Genomic DNA, 13,624 nt, shown 5'->3' with positions numbered 1-13,624 from the left:
GGTAAGAGGTAATAAGGACCTGAATTTAGTTTGATGGCATGAGTAGTAAGAAGAGGTAAAATAACATGTTTTATAAAGAACTGACAGGATATGGCATAGAAAAAGCAAAGTTTATAGCAATAGGGAAGCTATTGAGGGAAGAAGGGGATTTTCAGAAATAAGGAATTTGGGAAAAGGTCAAATCTTTGAAAAGATGATACATTCAGGTTTTTTTTTTTTTTAAATAATAACTTTTTATTGACAGAATCCATGCCAGGGTAATTTTTTACAACATAATCCCTTATGCTTACTTCTGTTCTGATTTTTCCCCTCTCTCTCTCCACCCCCTCCCCTAGATGGCAAGCAGTCCTATATATGTTAAATATGTCACAGTGTATCTTAGATACAATATATGTGTGCAGAACTGAACAGTTCTCCTGTTGCATAGGGAGAATTGGATTCAGAAGGTAGAAATAACCCAGGAAGAAAAACAAAAATGCAAAAACAAAAAACAAGAAATTAGTACAGGATAGGGACAAAAAATATGGAAATTATCTGTATTGAAATAATAGTGGAAATAAGAGGAGAAATGGAATTATGTAGGAAGAGTGTTTAGAGAAAGAAAAGATAAGTATCAAAGCTGAGGTCTTTTGAGCTAAAGAATTTATGTTTTTATTTTCATTTTGTAATGCTCACTGTTCTATAATAGTGTTTCAAAATTCTTAGTGCGATTTTAAACTTAAAAGACTTAATCTTTACTAGATTAAAATTATACCAAGGTTTTTTGAAACACCTAATTCAGAATTATTACCTTTTTGCAACATCATTCAAATATGCCACTTTCTCTCCTTTGACACTGTTGTCCTATCACTAGTGCAGGCCCTTAGTACCACATTTCTGGACTGTTGCAATAGTTTGCTAATAAGTCTACCTACTTAACTCTCTCCCCTTTCCAATCTGTTTTTCCAAATGAATTTTTATCATTTTATGCCATGGGAATTAAAATTCCCAAAGTAAATTAACTTTGATAGCATTTTCATTTTATTATATTGATATGTTCTAGCCATGATCACTAAATATTATTCCAGCTATTTTTTTTAAATTTCTTTAAGGAATACTTTGTAATATACTAGTCCATATATGTGCTTTGTTAGGTCAGTCCCCAGATATTTTTTGTTTTGAAATTATTTAGAATGGGATTTGCCTTTCTCTTATTGCTTCCTATGCGATGTCATTATTACATTAGAAATCTACAAAGATTTCTAAGCATTTATTTTATAGTCTGCAGTTTTGCAGAAAACATTAATTCAATAAGCTTCTTAGACAGTTCCTTAGCATTTTCCAAGTAAACCATCATATCCTTAGCAAGAAGGGACCTTTTTATTTCTTCTTTAGATATCTTTATGTGTTTAATTTCTTTCTCTTGTTTTATTGCTATTGCTAGTATTTTCAGAACTATATCAAATAATAATGGAGAGAGTGGGCATCCTTCTTTTACTCCTCTGTTTACTGGGAAAGTTATGATAGATTGTCAGGTGTTTTTTATGATGTTTTTAAAAGTTCCTTTATGCCTGTGCTATGTAGGGTTTTTGTTAGTATAAAATTGTTAAAGGCTTTTTCTGCATCTATTGAAAAAATCATGTGATTTTTGTTTTTAATACAATTAATTATGTTGATTGTTTTTCTAATGTCGAACCATCCTTCCATTATTGGTTTAAATTACATTTGATCATAAAGAATGAATTCTTAGATAAATTGCTGTAGTATATTACGTGGGATTTTGTTTCAAAATTTTTTTAGTGAATATTTATTAATGATATTGGCCTAAGTTTTCCTTCTGGGTTTTGTCATTCCCTAATTTAGATAGAAGGATATATTTATCTCTGGTAGAGCTCTTTATTTCTAAATTGTTGAGAATAATTTGTGAAATATGAGTACTTATTGTTCTTTCAATGCTTGATAGAGTTTTTCCGTGAATTTATAACGACGAGGATTTTTTTTTCTTTGATAGTTCCTCTATCAAGGATCTATTGCCTTTTCCAAGATAGGCTTATTTAAAATATCTCTCTTTACTCTTCTGATACTTTGGATATTTAATATTTTTTATATGATATCCCTCTATTTTTTGTGTTTCTTAAGTTTAACCGTTCATAGCATGTTCACATTATTCTTATTTTTCTGATTTTGTTGCTATTTTACATTGGTAATTTGCCATTTTAAAAATCTGATTTTCTGTTTTCTTTTTGACAAGATTAGCCTAAAGGCTTATCAATTTTATTGGACTTTTAAAAGAACTAATTTTTAGTTTTATTTGTCATTTACAAGGGTTTTTTGGTTGGTTTTTGATTTATCTATTTTCCCTCTATTTTTAATATTTCTTTTTGTGCTTATTTTAGGTTTGTTTATTTTTTGCCTTTCAATTTTTTAAATGCTCATTCAGTTTATTAATCCTCTCTTTTTCTATTTTGTTAATGTATGTTTGTAAGGATATGATTTTTCCCCTGAGGACTGCTTTAGCTACATCCCAGAAATTTTGGTATGTTGTTTCATCATTATCATTTTCTTTTACATAGTTATTAATTGTTTTTATGATTTGTTCTTTGACCTACTTGTTATTTAAGATTTCATTGTTAAGTCTCCATTTGGTCTGTTTCTTTTGTTTGTGATCCCTGAACTAATTTTTATTTTTATTGTATTTTAGTCTCTAAAGAATATATATTTCTCCTTTTTACATTTGTTTTCAATTCTCTGCGCCCCTTGTACATGGTCAATTTTTGTCTAAGTTTCATGTGGTGCTGAGAAGTGTGTATTTTTTTTTGATAGTCCCATTTGTAAGATCAGTCCTTTAACTCTAGTTTCTCTGGGAACTTGTTTCCTAATATCTCTCCTAATAAATGATTTCGTTGCACATCAAACTGAAATGAACTTCTTTGCAAATGTCTTTTATTTAGTTCTATTTGTATACTTTACAGTATACATAAGTATACTTATAATAAGTAATCAAAATATACTTAAAATAATAATCATTTTGCTACATGATAGTCCTTCAAATATTTAAAAATAAGCTATCATAAATATGGTACTCTAGTTTTCTTTTTTCTTGTCTGTCTGTCTTGTCTGTCTTTATCTCTCTGTCTCTGCTCTTCCACTTCCCTTTCGCTCTCTTTGTATATATGTGTGTATATATAAATATATGTACATACTCATTTGCAATACTATCTCAATAAAATTAAAGAATATTGCAGATTAGATTAGAATGTAGAATCTAAGAATATGTTATTTACAAGAAACCCACTTGAGATATAAAAACTTTGAGAATTAAAATAAAAGCATGGGACAAAATTGATTAAGCTTTAGCAGAACTTAGATAAATGTTGCAATCAAATTCAGACAAGGCAAAAGCTAAAATAGACTTGATTAATAGAGAGGAACAAGAAAGCTACAAAGATGCTATGAACAATAACTAATGGATAATGTAAGATATAGACTCTGAATGGCATAGTATTTAAATATTTCAGTAAAAGGTAAATAAGTGACAAGTAAAAATAGTTAAATTGTAATGAATAGAGGAATGGACTCAGTGCAAATCTTATCTATTCATTGATTTCCCAAACATTTATCTATTTATTTATTTATTTTGGATGCACATTGCATCCAAATCGCGGGAGAGAAAAATCAGAACATGAGGGAAAAAGCATGAAAGAAAAAAACAAGTTACATTTAATCTCCATACTTTTTTCCTTTGATGCAAATAGCATTTTCTATTCAAAGATTTTTGGAATTTCCTTGGACTAAGTAGAATTTTAGAAAAGTTAAATGCGATATTGAACAGGAATAAATAGGAATTAATTTATTCTTCATTGTTCTTGGCACCTTTACAAAAATTGACAATATGTTTGGTCATGAAAACCTCAGAGAGATAAAAAAAATGTAAAATTAAATTAAACATATCTTTTATCAACTTTGTTCAGTAACAGGCCATTGAAGAAAAAAAAATTATAAGTCAATTGGAGACTTGTAACACCTCAAATTTAATGGGTATGAGAACAATTCACATATATAACAGATAATTTCATTAAAGATAATAATAATAATAATAATGAAACTACATGCCAAAATTTGGGTACTGCAACCAAAGCAGTATATAAAGGAAAATTTATAATTTGAAAAACTTCAGCAGTAAAAGAGAAAAAGAATAAATCAATTAAGCACATGTACAACTAAAACAAATTGAAAAACAAATTAAAAAACTTGAAACACCAAAATAGAAAACCTGTAAAGTCAGAGATTAATGAAATTTCTAGCAAAATAAAATGGTATAAATAAATAAATAAATGTAGTAGTTTAAACAAAACAACAGATATATAAGCCATTACATAATTTAATTCAAAAAAAGAAGATAATCAAATAATCATTATCAAAAATGTAAAGAGGGAATTCATAAACTTAGGAGCAAATAAAGGATAATATTAGAAATTATTTTGTCCAATCATATTCTACTAAAACTGAAAACTTAAATGAAATGGAAGATTTACAAAACTACAAAATGTCCAGATTAACAGAATAACATAGAACCCGGTTTCCAAAAAAAAAAAAGGAAAGAAATTGACCAAGTCATAATTTAACTTCTTTACCCCAAAAAAAGTCCAGAAAGAGATGGATTTTTAAGTGATCTTTTTCAAAATCAAAGAACAATTGATCCTAATACGACACCAATTGTTTACAGAAATTGGAAAAGAAAGGACCTCTTTTCATTATATAGATATGATCATGACACCTAAACAGGGAAATTCATAACCAAGGAAGAGGAAATACTTTAGATTGTTATCCCTGAGGAAGATAGAAAAATTTTAAATTAAATATTAGCAAAAGGATTAGAGCAACATATCATGAAAACATATATTGACCAAGTAGGATTAATACAGGAATATAGGATTAATTTTTAGAAATTACATATGTAGTTTGCTATATTAATCACAGAAACAACAAACATTTTATGTTTATTTTAGTACAGGCAGAAAAAATGGGCAAAATCCAATATATATTTTTGTTAAACAACAATAATTATGTAATCATAGGAATAAATGGAGCTTTCCTTAATTATAAAAGTTTTGTAAGATGTGTTATATGTAATTGTTATATGTATTATTATATGTAATATGTAATTGTTATATGTAATGGGGAGAAGCTAGAAGACTTTCTAATGAGATCAGGAAAATAAAAGAATACCTAACACTACAATTTCTTTTTGCTGTAATTCTCGCATACTTGGTATAATTATCATTAGCAATAAAATTAGAAAAGGAAATGCTGGAATGAGCATAAAAGAAAAACAAAATTAAAGTTTTTTGCTGATGAACTTCGGTGGTATATTTATAAAACCCTAAATAATCAACAATATGTGAAACAATATATTTGGCAGATAATCAGGTCATAAAATAAATTACATAAATCATTGAAATTTCTATATATTACCAACAGAAGAAGAAGATAGAAGGAAAAATTCCATTTAAAATAGCTAAAGAATACATGTCTGTCTACCTTTCATGCAAAGAGGATCCATTTGCATCAGTAAAAGCATCTCTGATAAAAATATATTTGAACACCAACAAGAAAAATTATTTTTAATAAGAATGAATATAAAAATACATATCTAATAAATGAACTGTGATAACTAAATTAATGGAATATTGGTTGTTTAATAGTTTTTAGTAGTGTCCAACTCTTTGTGATCTCATTTGAATTTTTTTTTCGATAAAAATACTGGAGTCTTTGCCATTTCTCTCCAGCTCATTTGACAAATGAGGAAACTGAAGTAAACAGGGTTAAATGACTACTTAGTAGGAGTCACACAGCTAGTAAGAAAGTTTGAGTCTGGATTTGAACTCAAATCTTTCTGATTCCAGGCCCAGCTCTCTATCTGTTATGTCACCTAACTACCTCATAGAATATTACTGCATAGTAAACAGTGATAGAAAATGAATTGTGGGAATTGTGGTTTGCAGTAAAATAATATGAAAAAGACACCATTGAGGTAGCGAGATGACTCTTTGCATAGTATTAAACCTTAAATCAGAAGGATCCTAATTTAAATGCAGACTGAGACATTTATCATTTAATGTGTCCTGGGTAAGACTTATAACTTCTCTCACTCTTAGTTTCCTCAACTGTAAAATGAAGATAATAATAGTATCTATTTCCTAGTATTATTATGAGTAAAATGAGATAATATTTGTATTTAATTTTTCAAACTAAAGTGCTTTATAAATTCTATCTATTATTTTTATTAATTATAATTGTCTGTGGATAGTAGAAGAGTTCTTGACTAATGGAGACTGATATCACAAACTTCAGTTATCTTTCTCTTCTCTTTCTCTCACTTGGCCTCCAATCATAGATTCTTAACATTTCTTTCTTTTTAAATCTGTCTTCATAATTTTCATTTTGAAATTGTTTGTTTTCCTTATGAGTAAACTCTCCTTTATTTTGTTCTCCAACTTCCCCTTCCCCATTCACTTCTTTTCCTCTGTCTTTCCTATAATGCTTTCATTTCTTTTTTTAAAAAATATACATACTGACATATATATGTGTATATATATTTATATACATATATAGCTTTTTAAATCACCGTATTTTTTCCTCAATATCCCTCTCCTTCCCAAAAGCCATTCTTCCCCCACCCCTTTTTTTTTTTAAAGAATAGAAAATGAAAAGGCAAAGTTTGAAAATATGTGTAGTGTCATATACCCATGAACCACCCTTTGCAAAGTAGTGGAGTGGAAGTGTTTTCTCATATCTCTTCTTTGGAGTCTTGTTTTTTTTTTTTTTTTTTTTTTTTAACTGTTTGTAGTTTCTTAACATTTGCTTTTGATTGTTTATTCAGTTTACAATCATATTCATTTTGTCTATTGTTTTCTTGCTTTGCTTAATTCTTTTTTTAAAAAAATTTTTATTATAGCTTTTTATTTACAAGATATATGCATGGGTAATTTTTCAGCATTGACAATTAAAAGACTTTTTTTCCAACTTTTCCCCTCCTTTCCCCCATCCCTTCCCCCAGATGGCAGGTTGACCAATACATGTTAAATATGTTGAAGTATAAGTTAAATAAAATATATGTATACATCTCCAAACAATTATTTTGCTGTACAAAAAGAATCGGAGTTTGAATAGTGTACAATTAGCCTGTGAAGGAAATCAAAAGTGAAGGGAGATAAAAATAGAGGGATTGCGAGTTCTATATAGTGGCTCATAGTCATCTCCCAGAGTTCTTTTTCTGGGTGTAGCTGGTTCATTACTGCTCTATTGGAACTGATTTGGTTCATCTCATTGCTGAAGATGGCCAGGTCCATCAGAATTGATCATCATATAGTATTGTTGTTGAAGTATATAATAACCTCCTGGTTCTGTTCATTTCACTCAGCATCAGTTCATGTAAGTCTCTCCAGGCCTTTCTGAAATCATCCTGCTGGTCATTTCTTACAGAACAATAATATTCCATAATATTCATATACCACAATTTATTCAGCCATCCTCCCATTTATGGGCATCCACTCAGTTTCCAATTTCCGGCCACTACAAAGAGGGTTGCCACAAACATTCGTGCACATACAGGTCCCTTTCCCTTCTTTAAAATCTCTTTGGGACATAAGCCTAGTAGTAACACTGCTGGATCAAAGTGTATGCACAGTTTGATAACTTTTTGAGTATAGTTCCAAATTGCTCTCCAGAATGGCTAGATATATTCACAATTCCACCAACAGTGTATTCAGTGTCCCTGTTTTCCCACATTCCCTCCAACGTTCTGCATTATCTTTCTCTGTCATTCTAGCCAATCTGACATGTGTATAGTAGTATCTCAGAGTTGTCTTAATTTGCATTTCTCTGATCAATAGTTATTTGGAACATCTTTTCATATGCCTAGAAATAGTTTCCATTTCTTTGTCTGAGAATTGTCTGTTCATATCCTTTGACCATTTATCAATTGGAGAATGGCTTGATTTCTTATAAATTAGAGTCAATTCTCTATATATTTTGGAAATGAGGACTTTATCAGAACCTTTGACTGTAAAATGTTTTACTAGTTTATTGCTTCCCTTCTAATCTTGTCTGCATTAGTTTTGTTTGTAAAAAAACTTTTCAATTTGATATAATCAAAATTTTCTATTTTGTCATCAATAATGATCTCTAGTTCTTCTTTGGTCATGGATTCCTTCCTCTTCCACACGTCTGAGAGGTCAATTATCTTATGTTTCTTTAATTTATTTATAATCTCATTCTTTTGCCTTGGTCATGAACCCATTTTGACCTTATCTTGGTGTACAGTGTTAAGTGTGGGTCAATGTCTAGTTTCTGGCATACTAATTTCCAATTTTTCCAGCAATTTTGTCAAACTGAGTTCTTATCCCCAAAACTGGGGTCTTCAGGTTTGTCAAACACTAGATTATTAAAGTTATTGACTGTTTTGTCCTTTGAACCTAACCTATTCCACTGATGAACTAATCTATTTCTTAGCCAATGTCAAATGGTTTTGGTAACCACTGCTTTATAATATAATTTTAGATCTGGTACAGCTAGGCCACCTTCATTTGATTTTTTTTTTTCCCATTAATTCCCTTGACATTCTTGACCTTTTGTTTTTCCATATGAACTTTGTTGTTACTTTTTCTAAGTCATTAAAATATTTTTGGGGAGTCTGATTGGTTTAGCCCTAAATAAATAGATTAATTTAGGTAGTATTGTCATCTTTATTATACTTGCTTGCCCTATCCAAGAGCATTTAATATTTTTCCAATTGGTTAGATCTGACTTTGTTTGTGTGGAAAGTGTTTTGTAGTTTTGCTCATATAGTTTCTGATTTTCCCTTGGCAGATAGATTCCTAAATATTTCAATATTTAAAAAATAAATATTTAAAAAATAAAGCAACTATCAATAGTTGCTTTAAATGGAATTTCTCTTTGTAACTCTAACTTGGATTTTGTTAGTGATATATAAGCATGCTGATGACTTATGTGGGTTTATTTTGTATTCTATAACTTTGTTAAAGTTGTGGATTATTTCTAATAGCTTTTTAGTAGAATCTCTGGGTTCTCTAAGTATACCATCGTATCATAAACAAAAAGTGATAATTTGGTTTCTTCATTACCTACTCTAATTCCTTTAATCTCTTTCTCAACTCTTACTGCCAAAGTTAGCATTTTTAATACAATATTGAATAGTAATAGTGATGAGCAACCCTTGTTTCACTCCTGATCTTATTGGGGTTGATTGCAGTTTATCCCCATTACATATGATGCTTACTGTGGTTTTAAATAGATGCTACTGCTTATTGTTTTTTTTTTTATTATTTTTTTGTTTTCTTAAATAGCATTTTATTTTTTCAATTACATATAAAGATAATTTTAACATTTTTTTTCCCCCGTCCTTCCTCCCATCCCCTCCCCCCAATGGCAGGTTGACCAATACATGTTAAGTATGTTAAAGTATAAATTAAATGCAACATAAGCATACATGTCTTAACAGTTATTTTGCTGTACAAAAAGAATCGGAGTTTGAAATAGTTTACTATTAGCCTGTGAAGAAATCAAAAATGTAGGCAGACAAAAATAGAGGGATTGGGAATTCTATGTAATGGAGCATAGTCATCTCCCAGAATTCTTTCGCTGGGTGTAGCTGGTTCAATTCATTACTGCTCTTTTGGAGCTACTTTGGTTCATTTCATTATTGAAGAGGGCCACATCTATTAGAACTGATCATCATATAGTATTGTTATTGAAGTATATAATGATCTCCTGGTCCTGCTCATTTCACTCAGCCTCAGTTCATGTTAGTCTGTGCAGGCCTTTTTGAAATCCTCCTGCTGGTCATTTCTTACCGAACAATAATATTCCATAACATTCATGTAACACAATTTATTCAGCTATTCTCCAATTGATGGGCATCTACTCAGTTTCCACTTTCTGGCCACTACAAAGAGGGCTGTCACAAACATTCATGTACATACAGGTCCCTTTCCCTTCTTTAACATTTCTTTGGGATATAAGCCCAGTTGAAACACTGCTGGATCAAAGCGTATGCACAGTTTGATAACTTTTTGAGCATAGTTCCAAATTGCTCTCAAGAATGCCTGGATGTATTCACAATTCCATCAACAATGTATTAGTGTCCCTGTTTTCCCACATTACCTCTAACATTCTGCATTATCTTTCCCTGTCATTCTAGCCAATCTGACAGGTGTATGCTACTGATTATTTTAAGGAAAAGTCTATTTATTTTCCTATACTCTCCAATGTTTTTAATAGGAATGGATGTTGGTTGGATTTTGTCAAATGCTTTTTCTGCATCTATTGAGATGATCATATAGTTTTTGTTAATTTGGTTATTAATATGGTCAGTTATACTAATAGTTTTCCTAATATTGAACGATCCCTGTATTCCTGTTATAAATCCTATTTGATCATGGTGTATTATCTTGGGGATGATTTTCTGTAGTCTTTTTGCTAATATCTTATTTAAGATTTTTAGCATCAATATTCATTAGGGAAATTGGTCTATAATTTTCTTTCTCTATTTTCAACCTACCTGGTTTAGGTATCAGTACCATGTCTGTGTCATTCCCTATTTTTTCAAATAGTTTATATAGCACTAGGGCTAATTGTTCTTTAAATGTTTGGTAGAATTCACATGTAAATCCATCTGGCCCTGGGGTTTTTTTCTTAGGGAGTTGATTAATAGCTTGGTTTATTTCTTTTTCTGAAATGGGACTATTTAAGCAATTCACTTCTTCCTCTGTTAATCTGGGAAGCCTATATTTTTGGAGATAGTCATCCATTTCACTTAGGTTATCAAATTTATTGGCATAAAGTTGGGCAAAGTAACTCCTTATTGTTGCTCTAATTTCCTCTTCCTTGGTGGAAAATTCTCCCTTTTCATTTTTAAGACTAATAATTTGATTTTCCTCTTTCCTTTTTCTAATCAGATTTACCAAAGGTTTATCTATTTTTTTTTTTTTTGGTTTTTCATAAAACCAACTCTTAGTTTTAGTTATTTATTCAGTAGTTTTTTTTTTACTTTCAATATTATTAATTTCTCCTTTTAATTTTAGAATTTCAAGTTTAATATTTGATTGGGGGGGTTAATTTGGTCTTCTTCTAGATTTTTAAGTTGTAAGACCAATTCATTGATCTTCTCTTTCTCTATTTTATTCAAATAAGGCTCTAAAGATATAAAATTTCCCCTTATTACCATTTTGGCTGCATCCCACAAATTTTGGTATGATGTCTCATTGTTGTCATTATCTTGAGTGAAATTATTAATTATGTCTATAATTTGCTGTTTCATCCAATCATTCTTTAAGATGAGATTATTTAGTTTCCAATTACTTTTTGGTATATTTACCCCTAATTTTTTCTTCAATGCAGTTTTTATTTCATTGTGATCTGAAAAGAAAGCATTTACTAGTTCTGCCTTCCTGCATTTAATTTTGAGGTCTTTATGTCCTAATACATGTTCAATTTTTGTATAGGTTCCATAAACTGCCGAGAAGAACATATACTCCTTTCTGTCACCATTCACTTTTCTCCAAAGATCTATCATACCTAATTTTTCTAATATTCTATTTACCTCTTTAATTTCTTTATTTGTTTTGGGATTTGATTTATCCAATTCTGAGAGTGCAAGGTTGAGTTCTTCCACTACTATAGTGTTGCTATTTCTTCTTGCAATTCTTTTAACTTCTCCTTTAGGAAGTTAGATGCTATACCACTTGTTGCATATATGTTTAGTATTGATATTGCTTCATCATCTATGCTACCCTTTAGCAAGACATAGTTTCCTTCCTTATCTCTTTTAATTAGATCAATTTTTGCTTTTGCTTGATTTGAGATAAGGATGGCGGCCCCCGCTTTTTTGACTTAACTTGAAGCATAATAGATTCTGCTCCAGCCTTTTACCTTTGCTCTGTATATATGTCCCTGCTTTAAACATGTTTCCTGTAAACAATATATTGTAGGGTTCTGACTTTTGATCCAGTCTGCTATTCACCTCCGCTTTATGGGAGAGTCTATCCCATTCACATTTATGGTTAAAATTACTAATTCTGTATTTCCTGCCATCTTATTATCCCCAGATTATGCTTTTCTTTTTCTTGCCCCGTCCTTACCCCTTTCCCAGTATTAAATTTATGTGCTCCATTTGCATCACACAGCTCTCCCTCTTTGGGATACCTTCCTCCTCCCTTTGAATCTCTTCTCCTTTCTTGTACCCTTCCCTTATTACTCTTTTCCTTTTCCCTTTTCCTCTCCCACTTTTTAATGAGGTGAGAGAAGATTCTCTGTAAAACAAATATGTCAATTATTTTCTTCTTGGGCCAACTCTGATAAGAGTAAGATTCACACAATGTTCCTCCCCCTCTCCCCTCAGATATGATAAGTTTCCTTTGTCTCTTCATGGGATATAGTTTCCTTCTTTTTATCTAACCCCTTTTCCCTTTTCTGACACTATCCCCTTTCCCTTTCTACTTCCCTTTTTCTATATTATATCAGTAAAATCAAATTATACATGTGGTCTTTATGTGTATCCACAACAGAAATACAGTTCTCAAGAGTTCCTTTTACCTTTTTCTGCTTCTCTTGAGTCCTATGGTTGGAGATCAAATTTTTTGTTTAGATCTGTTTTTTTCTTTAGAAACAAATGGAATTCATCTATTTGATTAAATGTCCTCCTTCTTTCATGAAAGAAAATGCTCAGCTTAACTGGGTAGTTTATTCTTAGCTGCATTCCAAGTTCTTTTGGCTTTTAGAATATCAGATTCCAGGCCCTTTGATCCTTTAATGTGGAGGTAGCCAGATCTTGAATGATCCTTATTGTGGCACCTTGGTATTTGAATTGTTTTTCCTGACTGCTTGTAATATTTTTTCCTTAGTCTGATAGTTATGAAATTTGACCACGATATTCCTTGGAGTTTTTGTTTTAGGGTCTTTTTCAGAAGGTGTTCGATGAATTGTTTCAATGCCTATTTTACCTTCTGATTCCATTATATCTGGGCAGTGCTCTTTGATGATTTCTTGGAAAATACTATCTAGACTCTTTTTTCATCTTAATTTTCAGCAAGTCCAATAATCCTCAGATTATCTCTCCTAGATCTATTTTTCAGATCTGTTCTTTTTCCAAGTACATATTTAACGTTTTTTTCTAATTTTTCATCTTTTTCATTTTGCTTGACTGATTCTTAATGTCTCAATGAATCATTCATTTCTATTTGTTCAGTTCTGATTTTTAATGAGTTATTTTCTTCACTAGCTTTTTTATATGTCCAATTCAGTTTTTAAATGAATTGTTTTGCTCTATGGAATTTTTTTTCCATTTCACTGATATTTACTTCCAGTGCGTTATTTTCTTTTTCCAATTCACAAATCCTACTTTCTTGGGAGTTCTTTATCTTTTCCAATTCACAAATCCTATTTTCCTGGCATTTCTTTACCTTTTCCAATTCACAGATTGTGTTTCCCTTGCTTCCTGGGAGTTTTTTACCTTTTCCAATTCACATTTCAGGAAGTCGTTAACTCTCTTGCATAACTTCTCTTTCCTTTCCCCATTTTTCTTCTAGCTCTGTTTTAAGATTTTTAATAGTCTCTTGTAGGAGAG

General features: G+C 30.6%; 1 protein-coding gene across 10 annotated transcripts in view; it reads left to right on the top strand.

Annotated features, from left to right (window-relative positions):
* The window catches only part of FER (FER tyrosine kinase), a 248,539-nt gene that overhangs the window by 104,205 nt on the left and 130,710 nt on the right, over window positions 1-13,624 (top strand). Inside the window, exon 15 of one of the 10 annotated variants that reach the window (XM_031968688.1) lies at window positions 2,466-2,515. The exons of the other annotated variants lie outside the window; for them this stretch is intronic. Coding sequence (XP_031824548.1) covers window positions 2,466-2,515 — 50 coding nt within the window. The remainder of the gene's footprint in view (window positions 1-2,465; window positions 2,516-13,624) is intronic. 10 annotated transcript variants of the gene reach the window in all.

This window comes from Sarcophilus harrisii, chromosome 1, assembly GCF_902635505.1.
Source record: "Sarcophilus harrisii chromosome 1, mSarHar1.11, whole genome shotgun sequence".
NCBI classification, from domain to species: Eukaryota; Metazoa; Chordata; class Mammalia; order Dasyuromorphia; family Dasyuridae; genus Sarcophilus; species Sarcophilus harrisii.
The sequence above is the reverse complement of the archived record's forward strand: the minus strand, read 5'-3'. Positions and strand labels throughout refer to the sequence as shown.